Below are 24,164 nucleotides of genomic sequence, written 5' to 3' on the forward strand. Positions count from 1 at the left end.
GCTGGAACGCTACAGGAGGCTGGTGTATGGTCCCGGCCTGGGAACACGGAGCATGACGAGATGGAGAGACACATCACAGACTGTCGCTCAGCATCCTAATATACCCAACATACACTACAAACACAGACAGACACCGGCCCCAGCACCCACAGACACAAACACCACTGCACGCACACAGGTCCCCATTAACACACACACACTAATGTAGACACACAGGTCCCCATTAACACACACACTAATGTAGACACACAGGTCTCTACCAAGCCACACACTAATGTACACACACCGGTCCCCACAAACACACACACTAATGTAGAAACACAGGACCCTCCCAGCAAACACAAGGAGACCCCTGCAAACAAACGTACAGACACCCCCGCACCCGAGAATGCTAAGACACATGCCCAGCCAGAGAAATTGACATACATGAACACACGCAGCAGAGATGCACGCGCACTCCAAACTCAAACTCTGATCAACACGGAGAAACCCAAACGCACACAAAAGGGTATGTATTTATGTCTGTGTGGTGTGCATAATGTCAATATTCTTAAGTTTAAAAATGTATTTGATGGGGGAGCTCTGTGTGTTGGTGTGTGTGCGCGCGTGCGTGGGTTATAGAGAGGTTTGAGGAGATGTATGTGAAGGGGGAGCTGATAGGACATGGAGGCTATGGAGACGTCTACGCCGGATTCAGGAGGTCAGACAGCCAACCGGTATGCATTTCCTCTTTACCTTCTGTTGGCTAGCGAGAATACGGCAGCATGTGATTGGTAAATAAATCCTCTGTATGCAGGCAGGGGCCTAGTATGTAGAACAGATGTGAGTGTCTGGCATGTAGGTAGAGTAGGGAATCATGTCAGCTCTGTTCATTACATATCTAGGGGCGGCTGTGGTGCAGGAGGTAGAGCCGCCGTCTAATGATCGCAAGGTTGGCAGATCGGCGGTTCGAGCCCCAGCTGGCCACATGTCGAGGTGTCCTTCGGCAAGACACTGAACCCCAAATTGCTCCCAGTGAGCGGGCTTGCCGCCATTGGTGTGTGAAGGTGTGTGTGAATGGGTGAATTTAAGGCCGTTGTAAAGCGCTTTGGATAAAGGCGCTATATAAGTGCAGTCCATTATATCTACCCACATGTCTCACTTCACTAAATACACTGCAGGTGGCGCTGAAGTTTGTAAACCAGAAGAACATCAAGAAGTGGGCCAAGATGGTGAGAATAGCAGAGGAGCCAAAGATGAAGAAAACTATTCGAGATAAAGATCTCTCCTTTTAGACTTGACATGTTAAGTGTGTTCAGTAAAGTTGTCATTTGTTTAGGCTTGATTTGTGTGTGTGTGTGTGTGTGTGTGTGTGTGTGTGTGTGTGTGTGTGTGTGTGTGTGAAGTCCGAGTCTGAGGATGCGTTGCCGTTGGAGATCGCTCTGCTGCGCCAGGTGTGTTCCTCGCCCAGGTGCAAGGGTGTGGCTCAGTTGCTGGACTACTACCGCCTCCTGGAGTCCGAGGGTGAAGTCCTCTACCTAATGGTCTTAGAGCGCCCAACCCCCTGCATCGATCTCTTTGGTTATATGCAGAACACCGAGGGCTACCTGGATGAAGGGATGGCACGGCACATGATGCAGCAGGTCAGTCTCTCTCTCTCTCTCTCTCTCACTCTCTCACAAACACACATACACACACACACACACACACAGAATGTCTTTCCTAATCATTATACTACTCAACCTCTGGCCTCAGGTGGTAATTGCGTTGCTACACTGTCACTCGAGGGGCGTGGTCCACAGAGACCTGAAGCCAGAGAATATCCTGGTTCAGCTGTCCAATCACAACGTCCTGCTGCTGGACTTTGGATCCGCCACCGTGCTCAGAGAGGGGGCCTGCAAGGATGTGTCAGGTTAGACACACATAGACACACATAGACACACATAGACACACACACACACACAAAGATCACAGAAAGAGGGTACCCAGGTTTGTCAATCTCTCTCTTTATCACACCCTCCCTTCCTCCCTTCCTCCCTCCCTCCCTCCTCAGGTACTCCAGAGTATTTACCACCAGAGACTGTGCTTAGAGGAGAGTATTTCGCTGTGCCAGCCTGTGCGTGGTCACTAGGGATATTGCTGTTCCAGGTGCACTACTTCTACTAATTGTAGTACAACTACAACTACTATACTACTTTACTGTCCATACCACTAATCTCCCACTCTTAATGCTCTGCTGGACACATTCCTTTTCCAGATGGTTTGGGGTGATGTTCCCTTCTACAGCGATGCCAGCATCGTCAAGGCAACAATCTATTTCCCACGTGGAATATCCAGAGGTGTGTGTGTGTGTGTGTGTGTGTGTGTGTGTGTGTTTGTGTGTGTAAATAGTGTGATATCAGCAGCTTCTATCTACTGTTGTGTGTGTGTGTGTGTGTGTGTGTGTTATAGAGTGCCGTCACCTGATTCGTCGATGTCTTGCCGTCAGTCCAGATGACCGCCCAACCTTGGAGCAGATACAGGAGCACCCCTGGATGCAGTAGAAACACACACACTACAAACGAGAGTTGAACTGCTTTTCTTATCATCGTGCATAATGAACTGCAAGAAATAAACATTGGGAGCATAACTGTGTGTGAGGTCACTGACCCTGACCTGATTAAACATGCCAAGGATTCAAGGCTGAAAGTTGATATAAATTAGAAAGAGTAGAAAGACTACTCTTTCCTGGGACAATACAGCTCGAAGTGCCCTACTATGTGTCCTATCCAGTTAACTTTTTAAAAAGGAAAACAAGAAGAAGAAAAAAACACACTGAGCTGTATGGTACCAGTAAGAGTCATCAATATTTGCAACATTTGACACTGCCTTAGCCCCAAACTCACCTGATCTTTATTCTAGAAGACAGGAGAAATGCTGTTGTGTTCACGCAGGAAGCAGCATGGGCATGGAGATAAAACCACACAACCAAACAAGTGCTACAGGCCTGCGAGGAAAGGGAGGAAACAGTAAAAATAAGTTTGGGCTGGACAGTCTCTGACATTGACTGGGTGAAGGTTTTTCCCACTCCTCCATGTAGAAATCATTCAGCTGTGTGATGTTTGAGGGGTGTCTTGTCTGCACAGCTCCTTTCAAATCATCCCACAGCATCTCAATAGGATGAAGATCTGGGCTTTGACTTGGCCATTACTTTACTCTCCATTTCTTTCTTTTGAGCCATTCCTTGGGGGATTTACTGGAATGTTTTGGATCATTGTCATGTTGCATGGTCCACATCCGCTTCAGCTTAAAACATTTTGGACAGTTTGGACAGTCTCACATTTTCCTCAAGCACCCTCTGATACAATAAATAATTCATAGTGAATTCTAGCGATTCATAGCGATCTCAAAAGTATCACCAAATTAATGGGCATCCATAACTTAGTTGAAAATGAAATGACACTTTAAGTGTTTTTCTGCTCTGTTTGGTTCCAAAATTAAGCGTGTTTGAACATTAGATATGGTGGACTGGCAGCCATCTAGAATTTCACCTAGCTCTCCCGGGCCTCTGGGGTCAAATCTGACTTCCCTCCCACATCTGAAAATAAACCTTATGGTATAAACTACCTATGGTAGAAATGTCATGCTTTCTTCAAAAAGTGCACAATTTATATTCATAATATGAGAGCTTAGCCTCTGTACTATAGGCCTATAGGGAATGTGAACATTGTCAGGTACCAGAAAGAGCAGAACATGCACTTAAAAGGATTTTTAAAATTATTTAAAAATAAGATGATTAACAAGTATAAAACAGAGGTTTAAATATAGTTTTTGTTTGGTATTCTTTTTGAACTTTTTGTTGACATGCGTAAGTGACATTTTTGTTTATAAAAGTTTTAATGTTTTGATTATGCATTCATGGGGGGACATGCATACATGTAACAAGGGTAGGCGCAATAAGCCACGGCTTCAGCCTACACCTTTTTGGTCCATGGTTATAAATTGTGACTATGCACATTTTCTTATATCTGTATTGTGAATTGTATAGGGGACCAAAATAAACATTCTCAATCAAAAATTCTCAATCAAAACACTCAGACATTTAGAATTTGCTATTCGCACAAAGCATCTGCTGATGAGAGCCATGCCTCACAAAAAAAAAAATAGACCTATGGCATTGTTGTTTTGCATCAAGCTGGAAAGGGTTACAAAGTAATCTCAAAGAGTTTAGATATTCAGTCCACACTGTCTATAAATTGTCTATACATTGTCTATAAATGGAGACGATTTAGTACTGTAGCTAATCTCCCTAGAAGTGGGCGCCTAGCCAAGATGACTCCAAAGGCACAACACAGAATGCTCAATGAGGTAAAAAAAGAACACTAGAGTAACAACTAAAGGCTTGAAGGAATCATTGGAACTGGCTAACATCTCTGTTCATGTGTCTACCATACGTAAAACATTGAACAGGCATGGTGTCCATGGCATGGAGGAAGCCGCTGCTCTCCTAAAAAAACATTGCTACACGTCTGAAGTTTGCTAAAGAGCACCTTCACACTCCACAACGCTACTAGAAAATGTTTTGTGGACTGATGAAAACACGCAGCACTACTTATGGTGTAAAAAGGGCACCGCATACCAACATGAAAACATCAAGGGTCGAGGAGGGTCGACCAGTTATTAAATCCAAGGGTTCACTTACTTTTTCACTAGCACTGTGAATGTTCAGTGGGTGTGTTCAATAAAGACATGAATGATTATAATTGTTTGTGTGTTATTAGCTTAAACATTAGCTAGTGCTAGCAGCTTCCTAGATGGCTGCACAGTACAGGATAGAGGACACCTACCATGTGTGTGTGGGTACAGGATAGAGGACTGACTACCATGTGTGTGTGGGTACAGGATAGAGGACTGACTACCATGTGTGTGTGGGTACAGGATAGAGGACTGACTACCATGTGTGTGTGGGTACAGGATAGAGGACTGACTACCATGTGTGTGTGGGTACAGGATAGAGGACTGACTACCATGTGTGTGTGGGTACAGGATAGAGGACTGACTACCATGTGTGTGTGGGTACAGGATAGAGGACACCGTATACACACATGCAACTGTGGTGGAGGAGACAGTATATATACATGCTACTAGTGAAGGAGACAGTATATATACATGCTACTAGTGAAGGAGACAGTATATATACATGCTACTAGTGAAGGAGACAGTATATATACATGCTACTAGTGAAGGAGACAGTATATATACATGCTACTAGTGAAGGAGACAGTATATATACATGCTACTAGTGAAGGAGACAGTATATATACATGCTACTAGTGAAGGAGACAGTATATATACATGATACTAGTGAAGGAGACAGTATATAAACATGCTACTAGTGAAGGAGACAGTATATATACATGCTACTAGTGCTTGGCAAACGATGTAGCTAGCTAGCACTTGCTAGTGCAGTGTAACGTTATTAGGCCCAACTAGCTACTTGGCTGGTGCAATTGTGTCTGCTAATATTAAATGTCTAGATGGGTGGCTGGATAATTAGCAGATGGGCTGGATGGCTAAATGGATGGCTGAATTGTAACATTATCATAATAAGCATTCTACATGGACAGCTAACTAACTGAACTTTGGTTGATATCAACAGGTTGTCGTCCTATGACTAATCCTGGACATGCTCACATGGACAACTTCAGCTCTGATGATGAGACTGTAGTAGAGCCATCTGGTAAGATTGGATATCACCATCCTTATTTCAAATATCTTTTTACAAATAGTGAGTGGATGTACGACTAGTACTACCATTTTTTTACAGTGAGTAGACTAGATCATGTAACTGCTACTAGTATAATAATAATAATAATACGTGGCTGTTGTTTTTTTCAGAATCCCCAACTGAACCCCCATTTGAGACTGACTTTGGCAGAGCAGCTGACAGACCAAGCACAAGCAAATCCAATGGCACTCCACAAGGTAAGAGGTCTACTAATATACATTCTGATTTTAGAAGTAACAACTATACTAGTACTACCATTTTTTACAGTGAGTAGACTAGATCATGTTACTGCTACTAGTATAATAATAATAATAATAATACGTGGCTGTTGTTTATTTCAGAAGCCCCAACTGAACCCCCATCTGAGACTGACTTTGGCAGAGCAGCTGACAGACCAAGCACAAGCAAATCCAATGGCACTCCACAAGGTAAGAGGTCTACTAATATACATTCTGATTTTTAGAAGTGTGTTTCATATACCATCTCATGGATGCAATTATCAAAATGTAAGATAATGATCAATTACCCCCAAAAAATAGTTCTTATTCAGCAGGCTGTTTCTTTTTTTACAGTTGCACAAAAAAGAAGAGGCAGAAAGACCAAAATCATGGAAGCTCTGGATAAAAGTATTGACCGACTGCTTGACCATGACAAGGAAAGTGATTATCTCAGCCATGAAAAGGAGAGATTCGCATGGGAGCGGGAGGTGGAAAGCAGGCGGTTGGATCTCGATAGGGCACGCCTCGACTTTGATATTAAAAAAATGGAGGCTGAAGAGAGGCGCTCTCATGATAATCGGCTAATGATGATGCAGTTTATGCAGCATATGGTGCCTACACCACCACCCCCTTTTATGTATCCTCCTATATATCCAGGTTCTTTGGCTGACACAACCGCATTTCCATATGGAGCTCCTATGCCACCAGCTCCAATGGCTACACCAATTTACCAGCCAGACTCTCCTTGGGAAGGAGCAAAGCGAAGTGACTAGTCGTGTGTTACTAAGTTTAGAGTAGCTCTGGACTGGTACAGAACTACAGCCCTGTCCTAGCCAATGTTGTTCATGTTTAGGCATAGGAAGTGAAAATAAGTGTTAAATACTGTGGGTATGTTACATTTTTTTTATTTTTTTTCCCAGACTGTTAAAAAAACAACACTTAAGGCAAAAAACACTTAACACTTAAGGCACTTAAACACTTAACACTTAAGGCACTTTAACACTTAACACTTAAGGCACTTAAGTTCTCAGGTGCTGACAATTGTACACTGTACATATTTTTACTTTTACATTTATACTTTTATTTTAACTGAACACTACTTTTCGTTGAAGTTGTTAACTTTGTTTGTGGAGAAGATCCATGCTTCACAACTGTAGTGCTTTTCACCTGTCAGCAACCAAAAGAAAATCTTTAAATAAAGATACGTTTTTTTATACACAATTCATCCTACTGCCTGTCTGCCTGCAATGTGTGCGACTAGAGCTTCACGGATCCTATCTGCAGTGGTAAGTGCAGGGAGGATCCCCTCTGCAGGGTCTTCTTCCTCAGGCTGGGCAGGTGTGTCGTCATCTGCAGGCTGCTCGGGTGGGTTGTCCTCTCCTGGTGTGTGTGTAGTCCAGCTTCTGTATCTCACAAAAGTTGTGCAAAACAATGCAGGCTGCCATTATCAAGTTTTTGACAAAGACGAGAGTTTTCAAAAACAAAAGAATCATGGCACTTTCCTGGCCAGCCAACGTCAAAGTCCATGAACTTGTACTCATGGTCAACCAGCCCCTGCAATTGGACACTGTACCAGCCTTTTCTGTTGTGGTAGTCGGTATGGTAGGCAGATGGTGCTACAATCGGTATGTGTGTACCATCCAGGGCTCCAGCACACATTGGGAATCCAGTTTTCCTCTCAAATCCTCCAGTGATGGCTTTCACTTCAGGTACAGTTGTAGGTCTTCTAACATACACTCTCTTCAATTTGCAGAGTGCCTGACACACCTCCCAAAAGATGTCGCATGCAGTGCTTTTTCCAATTCCAAACAGGTTGCCCAGGTCGTGGAATTCAACATTGCTTGCGAGCTTGTACAGAGTGACCACCACTCTTTTTTCCAGGGAGACTGGGCCTTTCATCACCGTGGTTTTGGGGTTGACATACTGGCGAAGCTGGTCACAGAGGTTGAGGAATGTTGTTTGTGGCATTCGGAAGTTACGGTACCACTCAGTGTCATCAAAGTTTTGCAGGACGTCACATTCCCAAAACAGACTTCTCCGCTCCCTTGGTGCGCTGGGGGTGGGACACCAACTGCTCACTGTAATATAGAAGGCATAGAAAGGTGAATTTAGCTGCTGACCCACCCTGCTGCACCTCCACCCTGCTGCACCTCCACCCTGCTGCACCTCCACCCTGCTACACCTCCACCCTGCTACACCTCCACCCTGCTACACCTCCACCCTGCTACACCTCGTCGGTCCGGACGGGATAAAAATTACCGAATTACCCCAGGTAAAACATATTACCGAGGTCCTCAGGTAATTTATATGCCGTCCGGACAGGGCTATACACACAGTGTCTATAATAATAAAAAATAAATAAATGGAGAGATGAAAAAAAAAAAAAAAAGTGTCTATATATATACATATGTTATTATTTATTTTCCTTCTATCACAGAGACTGCCAATGGCCCCTGGACTGAGCTAGATTACTCTTCCTGCTACAACTGGTGGATTGATTGATGATTCACTTACTTCAAATGTATCGATTGTAAGTCGATTATAAGGCGTGGCGTCTGCTAATGTCAAAAATGTAAATGTAAACACACACAAAGAGTCACTCATGCAGTCAGTCATCCAGTCAGTCCATAGTCAGCTATGTTGAGTTACTCACGCTGGGAAATGGAGATATTTGGTGGTGACTGGCTGGTCTCCCCTCAGGCTGGGTGTCTGAACACACACACCCATGACCCCAACACCAGTCACAGAGAGGGGGGAGAGAGAGAGACGGAGAGGAGAGGGAGAGCGAGAGGGAGAGAGAGAGAGAGAGAGAGAGAGAGAGAGAGAGGAGGGAGAGAGGAGGGAGAGGGAGAGAGAGAGAGAGAGAGAGAGAGAGAGAGAGAGAGAGAGAGAGAGGGGATGTTAGTGAGCCACAGTGATTCACACTGAGAACGACAGAGGGATTAGTCTGCATATTCAGGGTATGAGATATGCTTGTGATCTGAGTATGTGTGTGTGTGTGGGCTGTGTGTGTGTGTGTGTGTGTGTGTGTGTGTGTGTGTGTGCGTGCGCGTGCGTGCATGTGTGCATGTGTGTGTGCGTGTGTGTGTGTGTGTGTGTGTGTGTGTGTGTGTGTGCTTGCGTGCATGCATCCACATACCCAGCCATCACCTTGTCTTGAGATGTCTTAAGATGTCTTAATTAACCAAAATAAGACATTTTGGGCCGGTTTCACAGACAAGGCTTAAGCCTAGTCCTGGACTAAATCACACTTTCAATGTAAAATCTCCATTGAAGATGCTTTTTAGTCCAGGATTAGGCTTAAGCCTTGTCTGTGAAACTGGCCCTTTGTCTGTCAAGATGTCTTAAGTCGTCTTAAGACCTAACCTGAAGACATGCACTCATTCACTCACTTAAGACATGGAGCATAAGAGCCATATTTTCTGTGTCTTGAAGACACAGAACATCTTGAGATGTCTTAAGACACTGAATATCAATGTCTTAAGACAGTCAGGCGATCTTGTTCCAATTGGAATAATTCAAGTATAATAATGAATTATCCTATTATATATTTTACATTATTAATTAGTTAATAATAATTCAATTGGTGTGTCCCAGGACAAAAAATGCATGTCATCACTGTAAAAAAATATTTTGGATTTTAGTTCCTTTAACACATTTTTGTGAGTCAGGTCAACTAAATTTTGCCAAAAAGTTGAGACAACTAGACATGTTAAGTTTTAATCCATTCAACCTGTCTGTGAAATTAAAATAGTCCACTCAAATCAGAATGATGAGATCACTCAACTTGTCAAAAACGTTTCCAGTTGTTGCACATGCGCAGAACACTGCCCCTGCAAAATTCCGTTTGTCAACCTGTGCATCCAGCAGCCTTTCTCCCTCACCTGATTCTAATTAACAATTAGATGCTGCTGAGTGGGTCGTGATGAACGTAGTAGTAGGAATATCGAGAAAATTATCACAATTATCAAGAATATAACGAATATAAAGAATATCAGGAGTGCGAATTATAAAAGGTGAGTTAATAATTTTATTTGTCAGAGTTTAATGTTCAATTGTGTAATACTTTTGCCGTTTGCCCCGCTTGTTAACTTTACCTCACCAGTGACATGATCTATTTAGCTAGCTAATAATAATATAGCTAACAAGTGAATTCAGTCGATGCAAGAGCGTTTCAGAAGCTTGATTTCGTTTGCTGAAATATGAGTTCATGTAGTATAATAATAATAATAATAATTCATTGTTTTTATATAGTGCGTTTCCGGGGCTCAAAGGTGTATAGGCTAGTTAGCACTCGCTTTTCTGACTGCAGTGAAAGAACGAATGTGCATCATGTTTAGTTAGTTAGCTAGTTAGTAACACCATCACTTGAATATGGCCCGTGTTAGCTGGCTAGAGAATTGTTTTGTTTTCTGGAATATAACATTATGGCTTTTAGCTGGCTGAGTCAGGTGTAGCTAAAGTGTAATTGTGGGCTAGGTAGTTAGCTTGAGTGACCGCCGAGTGACCGCAAGTGTAGTTAGAGAATTGGGGGCGGGCTGCAATTAATTTCAGTGCTTTTTTTGTGTGTGCACTAACATTAAACCACTTTTACTTTTTTTTCACAGAAAGTGTCACTGGAAAGGAAGTCAGAAAGAAGACCAGGAAGAGAATAGTAGTTTTAGTGAGTGGTAATGGCCTACAGCAGCCTGAATAGGGCTCAGCTCACCTTTGCGTATCTACACACCAACTCGTAAGTACCATCTTGGGGAAAATACACCCAATACATACCACACATGCATCACACCCAGACCAATTCTCACGCCACCAATGTTCACTTTGCCCAACATGCCGACTTGGAATAACTGTTTACTAATGACTGCAGTCAGGTTTTTATTTTATTTTATTTTTTATTTAACCTTTATTTAACCAGGCAAACATGTAAGAACAAATTCTTATTTACAAATGCAGCCTGACCAAAAAGCAATGGCTCTTTGGGGTGTGGTGGTACTGTATCCATTTAACCCTCAGTCTGTGACTTGCACTGCACATGATCCATAACAAGGTGACCTGCATGATTCCAAAGAAAAAACAGAGCTCTGAACATGTTACATGAACCATTTGTATGCTGGTGGATTTTGAGATGAAGCCACTCACTAGTGGTCTCCTGAGCCAAGGGCTTCACTGTCTTATCAGTGTAATCCAGAATCGTAGGGGCTCCAACACAGTTTAAAAGCTAAGTTAGAATAGACACTATGGATGACTATATGAAGCCTGCTTTCTGGGCACCACTGAGTCTGAATCTTAAAAATATATTGTCACCTTCTTAAAATAATGGCTTATGTCACTTTTGAGGAGAATGATGTTTTTGTCTAAATATCATATATTCTATATTTGGTTCAGTTTTTCTCAACTTGAAAATATGACGTACGCCATTATTTTAAAAAGGTGGATGATATACAGGCTTAAGAAAAAGTGCAGATGTGATTTATCATATGAAGCCATTTTCCGCAACAATTTTTGCAACAGTCATTCAGGAGTGTTGATCTTCATTTTCTTACTACTGGACCCCTGGGTCCTACCCACTGATTTAGAGCCAACCATCACAGTACACAATCAGTCGCCCCCGCTATCCCTTACCACCACCCATAATCATTTCATACTACTTGCCCGCCTCTACCCAGACTTTCTTTGCCACTTAAATAAATGTTCAATTGAATTGACTGGTTGTTGTATGTTTCCAGGACAACCCACGAGTTTCTATTTGGAGCTCTGGCTGAGCTGGTGGACAACTCCAGGTACTAATAATGTCAATTGCTAAGGCCTTGAGTTTAATGACTCTTCTATTAACGATACACAACACTGTTCTCACTATGTAGATGTGCTGCTAAATCACTTAAAATAAAACTTAGCAGTGTCAGGTTATGTTTACCCTGATCGGTCATACACCTGTCGATCATCTATCCTACAGGGATGCAAATGCAACCCGGATCGACATTTACACAGGTACGCCATGCACACACATATATATATACACACACACACACACACACACACTCCGACTCCAACACACATCTACCATCATGTTCTAACCTGTATTGCACCTCCCCTGGCTGACAGAGAAGAGACAAGACCTCCGTGGAGGCTACATGCTCAGTTTCCTGGACGATGGGACAGGAATGGATCCCAGTGAGTGCTACACTGTTGTCACTCATATACAATGACTTACAATAACAGGGCTCTAACTAACAGAGACTGAGGTCCAAGTTATACTAGCATGTCTCATGGTAGGGTTAGTCTAACAAGTCAGTGCAGCATTGAACCATGCTAATCGCTGGCTCTTTCTCTACATCTCACTCACTCTCTCTCTCTCTCTCCATCCTTCACTCTCAGATGAAGCTACTCATGTGATTCAGTTTGGGAAGTCCAGTAAGCGAACTCAGTCCACTCACATCGGCCAGTACGGCAACGGGCTAAAATCGTAAGAGACATGTGGAACTCCCAGATGAAGCTGACGGACAGACCCCACTGAATAGATGTGTTGTGTCTTTGGAGGTTATTGACTTACTGTGGTGTGTCTGTTCTTTAGGGGCTCCATGCGTATTGGGAAGGACTTCATCTTGTTCACTAAGAAGGAGAACACACTCACCTGCCTGTTCCTGTCTAGAACATTCCATGAAGAGGAGGGGCTGGATGAGGTCAGGGGTCAGCTGTAGTGGTTTAATCTGGCAATAAAGTGTAGGATGTCTTTTGTTGAATCCCAAATGGACTCCTAGCATCCAGGCACTTTATGTAGATCTGAAAGGACTGGAGAGGTGTATCCAATAGGGCCATGATTTCACTAGTTTCTGTTGTTTATACCTATTCCATTCAGTGTGTATGGCCTGTACAATAATGCTGGTTATCTTCCCTCACACCGGCAAAGAACCGTTTCGGTTTGCATTTGCAAACCAAGTCTGGAACCGGCCACCACGTTCAGACCGAAACTGAAAAGTTGGTTCGCAGCGGGAATCTGAAAATAGTGGTTCTCAAGCGGGAACAAAAACGTAGAACAGTCACGTCGTCAGTAGGTGTGTCATATTCTAGGCTGCAAAGACCAGCAAGAAGGAAGGCGACAAAATGGAATCTAATCTAAATCTAATCATTAGTGATCAAAACAATTATCAAAAGTTTCATCATTCTCTCTATCTTCCTCACATGCTCAGCAAACACACAGACTCACACAAGCGAACGCAAATTTCGTAAGCCATTTCTATTCCAGTAATGGAGCAGCTGATTAGTAAGAGAACGTGTGTAGAAAGTGTCTTTTGTTTCGTTTAATAGAAAATAGTGTTTATTTCAGATACTGTAGTGGAAGATATTATCCTAATTTCCAGTGAAGTAGCCGCCATCTAGTTGTGACATTTTTGTTTATCCTGCCCCTTCATCACCCATCGTTGATGACGCGGATGGTTCTGGTTACACTGGTATGAACGCGGGCTGGTTGGCCAGACAGCATCAAGGTTCGGAGGTTCCCGAACACGAACGTGAACCGGAACAGTTCTTTGTCGGTGTGAAAGCCCTATGAGTGACTCCTCTGTCAGGCGATGAGGTTAGGACTCAGTAAGATGGAGATTGTCCTTTAAGCATTTGTGTAATATTCAGTTATTCCCTCCCCTGTCAGGTGATTGTGCCTCTCCCGACCTGGGAACTGAAGACCAGGCAGCCAGTCACAGCTGACCCTGAGAAGTATGCCATTGAGACAGAGCTCATTTACAAGTACTCTCCTTTTAAAACTGAACAACAGCTGATGGAGCAGTTCAACAAGATAGAAGGTAGCAGTGGTAAGTGTGTGTGTGTGTGTGTGTTTTGCCGGGAGGGGGGGGGGGGGGGGCAGCTGTGTGTTTTAACAGCAGTAATTTGTGTGTGTAGGTACTCTGGTGATCATCTATAATCTGAAGCTGATGGATACTAGAGAACCAGAGTTGGATGTAGAGACAGACTACCAGGATATTCTGATGGCTGGGACTCCAGCAGAGGGAGTGTGAGTATTAGTGTGTGTGTGTGTGTGTGTGTGTGTGTTTTCATGCGTGCATGATAGCATGAGGGGGGGGGGGGGGGGGGACATAAACATGAGGGGGGAAAATATATATTTTGGATAAACATTTGTACTGTAAATGTGCATGACTAACCTGTACTTAAGGTAGTGATCAAGACTATGTGTGTGTAGTGACAGCATCACTTCCATCCCCACAGTAAGCCAGAGCGGCGATCATTCCGAGCATACGCAGCTGTTCTGTACATTGACCCACGCATGAGGATCTTCATTCAAGGACACAAAGTCAGCACCAAGAGAATGTCCTGCTGCCTTTATAAACCTAGGTAACACACACACACTTCACAAAGAGGTCTTCGTGCACCTCATAGAAATCCAGGTGCACTCTATACAGTCTATACAACAACTGTGTCTGTGTGTCATCAGGGTGTATAAGTACACGTCAACTCGCTTCAAAACCCGTGCTGAGCAGGAAGTGAAGAAGGCTGACCACCTTGCTAAGATCGGTGAGTCTCCATTCTAAATAACTATTTTAACTCTCAGAACCCTTTTCTACACACTTAAACCACCTGTGCTGTTTGGCTGAATGCGTGTATGTGTCTTTCAGCTGACGAGAAGGCTCGCGAGGCGGAGAGTAAGAGTTTAGCTCTGGAGGCCAGACCAGACCTGTCCAGAGATGCACGGGTAAGAACACACACACACACACACACACATACAAAACGAACCATCACATTGTTGCATGGAAGTTATTGTTCTTTTTTAATTCTATAAACATGGCAATATCTTGCAACCCACTTGCAATATCATGCCCGGTCCACTTCCCCAGGCCATGCTGAGGAAAGCCCAGGCCTTGATGCTTCGTGGAGATGCCGAGATGAAGAGGAAGATCCTGGAGACCAAACAGAAGTCAGTCGAGACGATCATTTACATTTACATTTTTGGCATTTAGCAGACACCTTATTCCAAAGGGACTTATAATCGATACATTTGACTAAGCAAGTGAATCATAAATTCACCTGTCGTAGCAGGAAGAGTAATCTAGCTCAGGCCAGGGGCCATTGGCAGTCGTGAAGACAATAAAAACAATTGTTTAAATGCAAGGGTTTATTAATTTACAGAAGTCAGTCTACCTTATAAATAAACAAATAAAATTAAGCTAGTTACAACTATAAAACGTACACATCCCTACTTCTCTCTCTCTCTCTCTTTCTCTCTCACTCTCTCTCCACCCCTCTTCCCAACGCGTCTCTTTCTCTACCCCCCTCAGAGCATTAAAGGAGCCTAAGGAGCTGAGTTTTATCTTTGGGGTGAACATCGGGCAGAGGGACCTGGATGGGATGTTTGTGTATAACTGCTCTCGCCTCATCAAACTGTACGAAAAAACAGGGCCTCAACTGGAGGGAGGAATGTGAGTCACACACACACACACACACATATGTAACTGAAGAGGAAGTATGCTAACTGTGGACTCTTAATGCTTAACTCTACTATCAACTATAAATGCGTATTTCTCTGTATGTATGTCAGGGCGTGTGGAGGTGTGGTGGGGGTTGTGGATGTTCCCTACCTGGTTCTGGAGCCCACTCACAACAAGCAGGACTTTGCAGATGCTAAAGAGTACCGACATCTTCTGAAAGCCATGGGAGAACACTTAGCCCAGTACTGGAAGGATAGCAACATCGGTGAGACTCACGCAACAGCAGAGTTACACTGACACAACCCCTTAACCACTATAGAATGGTTCAAATTGTTTCTGTGTTTTGGTGTGTGTGTGTGTGTGTGTGTGTGTGTGTTGTAGCTCAGAAGGGCATTGTTAAGTTTTGGGATGAGTTTGGGTACCTGTCTGCCAGCTGGTCCTCGACCCCCTCCTCAGAGCAGAGGTACAAGAGACGCCGTGCCATGGAGATACCACTCACTATACAGTGTGGTAAGTTGCACTCACGCACACAGTAACTTTCAGCACATATACAAAGACACTGATCTCCTTCTCTCCATCCCCTACAGATAAGTGTTTAAAGTGGAGGACTCTGCCATTCCAAATGGATTCAGTGGATAAACGATATCCAGACAGCTGGGTGTGTCTGATGAACCCTGACAGCACCCAGGATAGGTACACAGAGAGACACCCACTATTACATATAGTCACCTTCTTAAAATAATGGCTTAAGTCACTTTTGAGGAAAATTATGTTTTTGCCTAAATATCATATATTCTAGATTTGGTTCAGTTTATTCAGACTTTTGCAACACTTTAGAAATATGATGTAAGCCATTATTTTAAGAAGGTGACAATATGTGTATGCGCTACTGATATGATGGAACTATTGGCATCATTGTGTGTGTGTGTGTGTGTGTGCGTTCTGGTGTTTTAGGTGTGATGCGGCTGAGCAAAAGCAGAATGTACCGTATGGAGTTCTAAAGAAGGACAAGCAGACAACTGAGGACAAACAAAAAGAGCTCACAGATAAGATCAAACAACAGCAGGAGAAACTACAGGCACTTCAGGTAGACACACAGTTACATAAACATGCACACTCCTTTTTCAGAGGGCAACTTTCTCATGTTTGTTGATTAAATAGACTTGAGCCCAAACTGTTTTTGATGAATGGCGTAAATCTGCACCCCCTAATTGGTGTGTGTGTGTCTGTGTCTGTGTGTGTCTGTGTGTCCGTCCGTCCTCGTGTCCTCAGAAAACTAGTACTATCAGGTCTTCAGCAGATGTGCGGAAGTTACCTTTGGATGTCAGCTTGAGACCTAACACAGAGAACTCTTCTCAGGTACCTCACACTGGTACATACTCTCTCTCTTGCTTTCTAAATATAATATAATATATACATATATCAATCTCCTGTTCTCTGGGTCTCCTAGGCAACCAGGTCGTCAGAGCGAGTGACACGCCCCCGCTCTCCCCCCTTACCCGCCGTCCTCAAAAACACCCCAAGCTTCCCTCCATCCTTCAGCCGCAAACCCACTAATGCCCGGACTGCTGCTGCAGCTCCCTCTCCACCCCCTGCTCCCAAAGCTGACCTATCTAAAGCCAGAGCTGCAACAAAGCTCCCACCCCCAGCTGCAAAACCCACCCCCAAAGCACCTGCCAAGACCCCTGCCAAGCCCCCTCCACCCAGCCGCAGCTCACGGGTAAGTGTGTGGTGGAATTCATCAGCTTGCTGGGTCAGGGTTTGTTTTTGTGACTATTTGGTTTATACTTCAACCAAAAGTGTTGGCTAGGTGAACAGTAAGATCCATGAAATTGAAAAATTCACAAAACACATACTGTATATATATATATATATATATATATATATATATATATATATATATACTGTATGTAGATAGTTAAATGTCCACCCATATGTTGTGAGAGTGATAGCAGATGCCATGGATAAGTCATGGTCAACTGTAGTTTGTGCTTGTTTATAAAGGGCTGGTATGATTTGCTGGCTGAAATGCGGACGAGCGGGAACTACGTAACAAGACTTGATTTTCACTTTCAACATGTGTTTAAAACCTGTGTTCTGACAACAGAGTATTGTCTGCTGCTATAAAAACACCTATGGCCTTTGTTGTGGCCTGGTCTAAATAGGTAGCGTAAATGCCACAGCTGGTTTCCACTTCACTCAGTTTTTTCTTGTACAGCAGGAGACAGAAAAAGGAACCGCCCCCATGGGACCTGACACCACCCAACCAGGAACCAGTCGAGACAGCCTGGTCACCATGATAAGGTAAGCTAACAATGTCATCACTGGTATTGCTGTATTGTTTGGATATGATGTAACTGCTGCTGTATGATGGTGTGTGCGTGGTGTGTCTCCAGGACACTGCTTCGTAATTTCTTGCCCCCTGATTTCCGGATCCCAAAAGATGACGTCAACAGTATGACAGCAGAGGAGCTGGTGGCCTTCCCCATGGTAAGACTGACCGCCGATTTGTACACACAACCCTTACCGTGATCCTCAGTTATAGAGATCTAATCTGGTCTCTCCGGGCTTTGATCTGCAAGGTTCTTAAAGCAGACAAAATCTGACAAATCATGGTGTCATGGAGGTGAGGTTCCAAATGGAAAAAGGGTTGAAAAAATCCCTCGGATGTTTTCATAATTCGACTAGGTCAGTTTTAAGTTTCATTTGGTTTCTTCAAATTTCTTCACACAATCATTGCCCATCGCTCGCGAGGTAGATGACAGCAAGCATACTGAAGAAGTGGAAGTTAGAGGGAACGCATGTGGAGAAGCTAAACAAAGCTGATTTGGCAAAGTGAATGCAAACAGAAGAGATGGATTATCACGAATGGAAGAGATGCATGCGTGCAATAATGTATCTGTATCTAATCCTGTCTGTGTGTCCCTGTAGGAGGAGTATTTTCAACAGTACGAGTTGGCTCGTCAGTCATTGTGTAACTCGTACCAGAGCAGAGCTGATGCCAGGGCCAAAGCTGTGGAGGAGAAGAGCAGCAGTGCTGAGAATAAGTTGAGGGAGGCCGATGAGAAACTACAGAAACTACAGAAACTACGAACCAACATTGTAGCTCTGGTACAGAAAGTACAGGAGGTAGTTATACACACACTGTCTCTCAGACTTACTTACATACACACACACACACACACACACACACACACACACATATACAGTCATACGCTGAACACTAATGTCTCTCCTTCCCTTTTTTTTTTTTGAGGACAAACAAAAAGAGCTCACAGATAAGATCAAACAACAGCAGGAGAAACTACAGGCACTTCAGGTAGACACACAGTTACATAAACATGCACACTCCTTTTTCAGAGGGCAACTTTCTCATGTTTGCTGATTAAATAGACTTGAGCCCAAACTGTTTTTGATGAATGGCGTAAATCTGCACCCCCTAATTGGTGTGTGTGTGTCTGTGTCTGTGTGTGTCTGTGTGTGTCTGTGTGTCCGTCCGTCCTCGTGTCCTCAGAAAACTAGTACTATCAGGTCTTCAGCAGATGTGCGGAAGTTACCTTTGGATGTCATCTTGAGACCTAACACAGAGAACTCTTCTCAGGTACCTCACACTGGTACATACTCTCTCTCTTGCTTTCTAAATATAATATAATATATACATATATCAATCTCCTGTTCTCTGGGTCTCCTAGGCAACCAGGTCGTCAGAGCGAGTGACACGCCCCCGCTCTCCCCCCTTACCCGCCGTCCTCAAAAACACCCCAAGCTTCCCTCCATCCTTCAGCCGCAAACCCACTAATGCCCGGACTGCTGCTGCAGCTCCCTCTCCACCCCCTGCTCCCAAAGCTGACCTATCTAAAGCCAGAGCTGCAACAAAGCTCCCACCCCCAGCTGCAAAACCCACCCCCAAAGCACCTGCCAAGACCCCTGCCAAGCCCCCTCCACCCAGCCGCAGCTCACGGGTAAGTGTGTGGTGGAATTCATCAGCTTGCTTGTTTTTGTGACTATTTGGTTTATACTTCAACCAAAAGTGTTGGCTAGGTGAACAGTAAGATCCATGAAATTGAAAAATTCACAAAACACATACTGTATATATATATATATATATATATATATATATATATATATATATATATATATATATATACTGTATGTAGATAGTTAAATGTCCACCCATAGGTTGTGAGAGTGATAGCAGATGCCATGGATAAGTCATGGTCAACTGTAGTTTGTGCTTGTTTATAAAGGGCTGGTATGATTTGCTGGCTGAAATGCGGACGAGCGGGAACTACGTAACAAGACTTGATTTTCACTTTCAACATGTGTTTAAAACCTGTGTTCTGACAACAGAGTATTGTCTGCTGCTATAAAAACACCTATGGCCTTTGTTGTGGCCTGGTCTAAATAGGTAGCGTAAATGCCACAGCTGGTTTCCACTTCACTCAGTTTTTTCTTGTACAGCAGGAGACAGAAAAAGGAACCGCCCCCATGGGACCTGACACCACCCAACCAGGAACCAGTCGAGAGGTGACCGACAGCCTGGTCACCATGATAAGGTAAGCTAACAATGTCATCACTGGTATTGCTGTATTGTTTGGATATGATGTAACTGCTGCTGTATGATGGTGTGTGCGTGGTGTGTCTCCAGGACACAGCTTCGTAATTTCTTGCCCCCTGATTTCCGGATCCCAAAAGATGACGTCAACAGTATGACAGCAGAGGAGCTGGTGGCCTTCCCCATGGTAAGACTGACCGCTGATTTGTACACACAACCCTTACCGTGATCCTCAGTTATAGAGATCTAATCTGGTCTCTCCGGGCTTTGATCTGCAAGGTTCTTAAAGCAGACAAAATCTGACAAATCATGGTGTCATGGAGGTGAGGTTCCAAATGGAAAAAGGGTTGAAAAAATCCCTCGGATGTTTTCATAATTCGACTAGGTCAGTTTTAAGTTTCATTTGGTTTCTTCAAATTTCTTCACACAATCATTGCCCATCGCTCGCGAGGTAGATGACAGCAAGCATACTGAAGAAGTGGAAGTTAGAGGGAACGCATGTGGAGAAGCTAAACAAAGCTGATTTGGCAAAGTGAATGCAAACAGAAGAGATGGATTATCACGAATGGAAGAGATGCATGCGTGCAATAATGTATCTGTATCTAATCCTGTCTGTGTGTCCCTGTAGGAGGAGTATTTTCAACAGTACGAGTTGGCTCGTCAGTCATTGTGTAACTCGTACCAGAGCAGAGCTGATGCCAGGGCCAAAGCTGTGGAGGAGAAGAGCAGCAGTGCTGAGAATAAGTTGAGGGAGGCCGATGAGAAACTACAGAAACTACAGAAACTACGAACCAACATTGTAGCTCTGGTACAGAAAGTACAGGAGGTAGTTATACACACACTGTCTCTCAGACTTACTTACATACACACACACACACACACACACACACACACACACATATACAGTCATACGCTGAACACTAATGTCTCTCCTTCCCTCCTGTAGGACATTGTCATAAACACAGATGATGAACTGGACGCTTACATAGAAGACTTGCTCACCGAGGGAGATTAGAAAAGAGAAGAGGAGAGAAGAATGAACAGAGACAAACACAGACAAAGAGTCTCCACTCCGTTCCTTACTCGCAAGACAGCTCTCCACTCTATTTTATTATCTTGTCATCTTGATGTGACTGTTCACTGTGTTCATTTTGGTCTGAAAGTTATTACTACTACTATTACTACTACTACTAAAAATAATTTTTCTTTTTTCAAATAGAGCAATATTTCTGCTTTCCTTCATATTTTCCTCTAGCCCATTCCATATGGTAACTCCGTAGAATGATATGCACCTGCTCCTGAGATGGGTGTGAGCATAACCCTTGTTAAAGTTGTGGTTACCTCTCAAATGATATCCCTTATCCCTCTCTATAAATAATTTGTTAATGTTACCTGGGAGTTCTTGAGTCTTTGCTTTATACATTAACTGTGCCAATTTAAATTTGAATAAATCCATGAGCTTTAAGGCATTTGACTTTAGGAACAAGTTATTTGTGTGATCACGATATCCGACCTTATGTACAATTCTCATAGCTTTTTTCTGTAGTGTAATCAATGGGTTTAAAGTGCTTTTATATGCATTTCCCCATATCTCCACACAGTAACTCAAATAGGGTAAGACAAGACAACAATATAGAGTATACAACATCCTCTGTTCCAGAATATGTTTTGCCCTGCACAATACTGCAATACTCCTTGATACTTTGGATCTAACGTATCTTATATGAGATTTCCAACAGAATTTACTGTCTAATATAGGAGTGGGCTTAAAGTGCAGACTCTCAGCTTTAGGTTAAGGGGATTCACATCCAAATTGAAGGAAGGGTTTATGAATTATAGCTCTTTTATATATAATAACCAAAAGTAATTAGACAATTGACTCAAAAGCTGTTTCATGGGCCAGTGTGGGCTATTTATTCCTTCATTATTTATTTATCAATTAAGCAGGTAAAAGGTCTGAGTTGATTCCAAGTGTGGCATTTGCATTTGGAAGCTGTTGCTGTATACGCACAACATGCAGTCAACAGAGCTCTCAATGCAAGTGAAACAGGCCATCCTTAGGCTGTAAAAACAAACAAAAAATCCATCAGAGAGATAGTGGGAACATTAATAGTGGCCAAATTAACTGTTTGGTACATTCTGAGAAAAAAAGAACGCACTGGTGAGCTCGGCACCACAAAAAGGTCTGGACGTCCATGGAAGACAAGAGTGGTGGATGATCACAGGATCCTTTACATGGTAAAGGAAAACCCCATCACAACATCCAGCCAGGTGAAGAACAGTCTCCAGGAGGTAGGCATATCATTATCCATGTGTACCATAAAAGAAAGACTTCACACAAGCAAATACAGAGGGTTCACCACAAGGTGCAAGCCATTCATAAGCCTCAAGAATAGAAAGGCCAGATTAGACTTTGACAAAAAACATCTAAAAAAGCCAGCCCTGTTCTGGAACAGCATTCTTTGGACCGATGGAACTAAGATCAACCTGTACCAGAATGATGGGAAGAAAAAAGTATGGAGAAGGCTTGGAACGGCTCATGATCCGACGCATACCACATCATCTGTGAAAAAACGTGGAGGCAGTGTGATGACATGGACATGCATGGCTTCCAATGGCACTGGGTCACTAGTGTTTATTGATGATGTGGCAGAAGACAGAAGCAGACAGATGAATTCGGAAGTGTTTAGGGATATTCTGTCTGCTCAGATTCAGACAAATTCAGCAAAGTTGATTGGATGGTGGTGCTTCACAATACAGATGGACAATGACCCAAAACATAGTGTGTAAGCAAACCAGGACTTTTTTAAGGCAAAGAAGTGGAATATTCTGCAATGGCCAGAGTCAATCACCTGATCTCAACCCAATCAAGCATGCATTTCACTTGCTGAAGACAAAACTAAAGGCAGAAAGACCCACGAACAAACAACAACTGAAGACTGCTGCAGTAAAGGCCTGGCAAAGCATCACAAAGGAGGTTACCCAGCATTTGGTGATGTCCATGTGTTCCAGACTTCAGGCAGTCATTGCCTGCAAAGGATTCTCGACAAAGTATTAAAAATGAACATTTTATTTATGATTATGTTAATTTGTCCAATTACTTTTGAGCTTCTGAAAATAGGGGACTGTGTATAAAAATGGTTGCAATTCCTAAACGTTTCATACAATATTTTTGTTCAACCCCTTGAAATAAAGCTGAAAGTATGCACTTCAATTACATCTACAGAGCCAAAATTATGGAAATTGTGTCACTGTCCAAATACTTCCAGACCTAACTGTATATAAATAAATGAATGTCAATGACCCCAGGTGTGGGACTTTATTAGGTCAAACAGGTTTAAGGGGTCAGGCAAAGGACTTGGTGGAGTCAGGCAAGGGTCAGGCGATCATCGTTGTAATCCATGGAGCAGGGCAGGAACCGTGGTGCAAGGTGCTGGGCTGGAGGTGTCCATGGTGCTGAGTGCCCACTGATGAGCTAAATAAAACATTCTATTTCTGATGAGTCAACAGCACTAGGGCTCCTTCACAAAACCCTTACTGGAATCTTCATACACTCTGTGAATTAGTCTTTACTTTCTGATGAGTCAACAGCACTAACCCCATCCAGTGCGACATGTAGATAGCATATATTTAGAATATGTAAAATGCAAACACCAGAAATGCAAGAAAATGTATGAGGTATACCAAATGGAATTAATAACAAGTGTTACAACCCTTCTGTCTAGAGTAAAATAAGGGCCTAACAGGATAGAGTGCAGAATGTACAGGTGTGTTGCAACACAAATGCCAAAAAAGTGTACAAGGGATCAAATCAATTCAAGTTTTATTTGTATAGCGCATCTCACAAGATGCGACTCAATGCGCTTCACGTAATGATGTTCAGTGTCCAGTGTAGTGTAGTGTTCAGTGTTGTGTCCAGTGTCCAGGTTCCAGTGATAGCTTGGTCAAAAGGACGCAAGGGTAAAAAACCTGTGCACTGTGCATCCAGGAAAATTCCCCTGCAGCCCTCTAGTCGTAGAGCGACTACTTACCAGTTTGCCCACCAGTGCAAAGCTGCGGCCCCCACAACCCCCCCGAGGGACCCCACACGCCCGACCCGCCCCACCACCGGCGCACCCGGCCCAGCCCACCAGGCTCAGACTATCATAGCCCTGCACGAGGCTAGCCGGGTCAGGTGCCCCAGCGGCAGAACAGACCAAGCACGCAGGCCGGCC

At 43.5% G+C, this 24,164-nt stretch overlaps 2 protein-coding genes across 2 annotated transcripts; both read left to right on the forward strand.

The window, feature by feature from the left end:
• Positions 1 to 635: 635 nt before the first annotated feature.
• On the forward strand, positions 636 to 2,522 carry LOC308150611 (serine/threonine-protein kinase pim-2-like; the record flags this gene model as incomplete). The annotated part of the gene is made up of 7 exons (XM_080523425.1): positions 636 to 716; positions 1,161 to 1,211; positions 1,386 to 1,622; positions 1,735 to 1,891; positions 2,033 to 2,127; positions 2,237 to 2,318; positions 2,431 to 2,522. The coding sequence occupies 7 exons, from the start codon at positions 636 to 638 to the stop codon at positions 2,520 to 2,522; spliced, it is 795 nt and encodes a 264-aa protein (XP_080379551.1).
• An 8,115-nt stretch (positions 2,523 to 10,637) lies between these two features.
• Positions 10,638 to 20,965, forward strand: LOC308150613 (ATPase MORC2A-like; the record flags this gene model as incomplete). The annotated part of the gene is made up of 28 exons (XM_080523427.1): positions 10,638 to 10,696; positions 11,688 to 11,741; positions 11,915 to 11,949; positions 12,064 to 12,132; positions 12,337 to 12,424; positions 12,533 to 12,641; positions 13,607 to 13,766; positions 13,855 to 13,966; positions 14,179 to 14,304; positions 14,405 to 14,484; positions 14,586 to 14,662; positions 14,805 to 14,884; positions 15,246 to 15,386; positions 15,506 to 15,660; positions 15,777 to 15,905; positions 15,983 to 16,088; positions 16,350 to 16,482; positions 16,668 to 16,754; positions 16,846 to 17,115; positions 17,614 to 17,699; positions 17,792 to 17,885; positions 18,327 to 18,506; positions 18,910 to 18,996; positions 19,088 to 19,357; positions 19,857 to 19,951; positions 20,044 to 20,137; positions 20,579 to 20,776; positions 20,897 to 20,965. 28 exons carry the CDS (start codon positions 10,638 to 10,640, stop codon positions 20,963 to 20,965), a joined length of 3,243 nt encoding a protein of 1,080 aa, XP_080379553.1.
• Between the last annotated feature and the right edge of the window lie 3,199 nt (positions 20,966 to 24,164).

This window comes from Nansenia antarctica, assembly GCF_963989245.1.
Source record: "Nansenia antarctica genome assembly, chromosome: 2".
NCBI lineage: Eukaryota > Metazoa > Chordata > Actinopteri > Argentiniformes > Microstomatidae > Nansenia > Nansenia antarctica.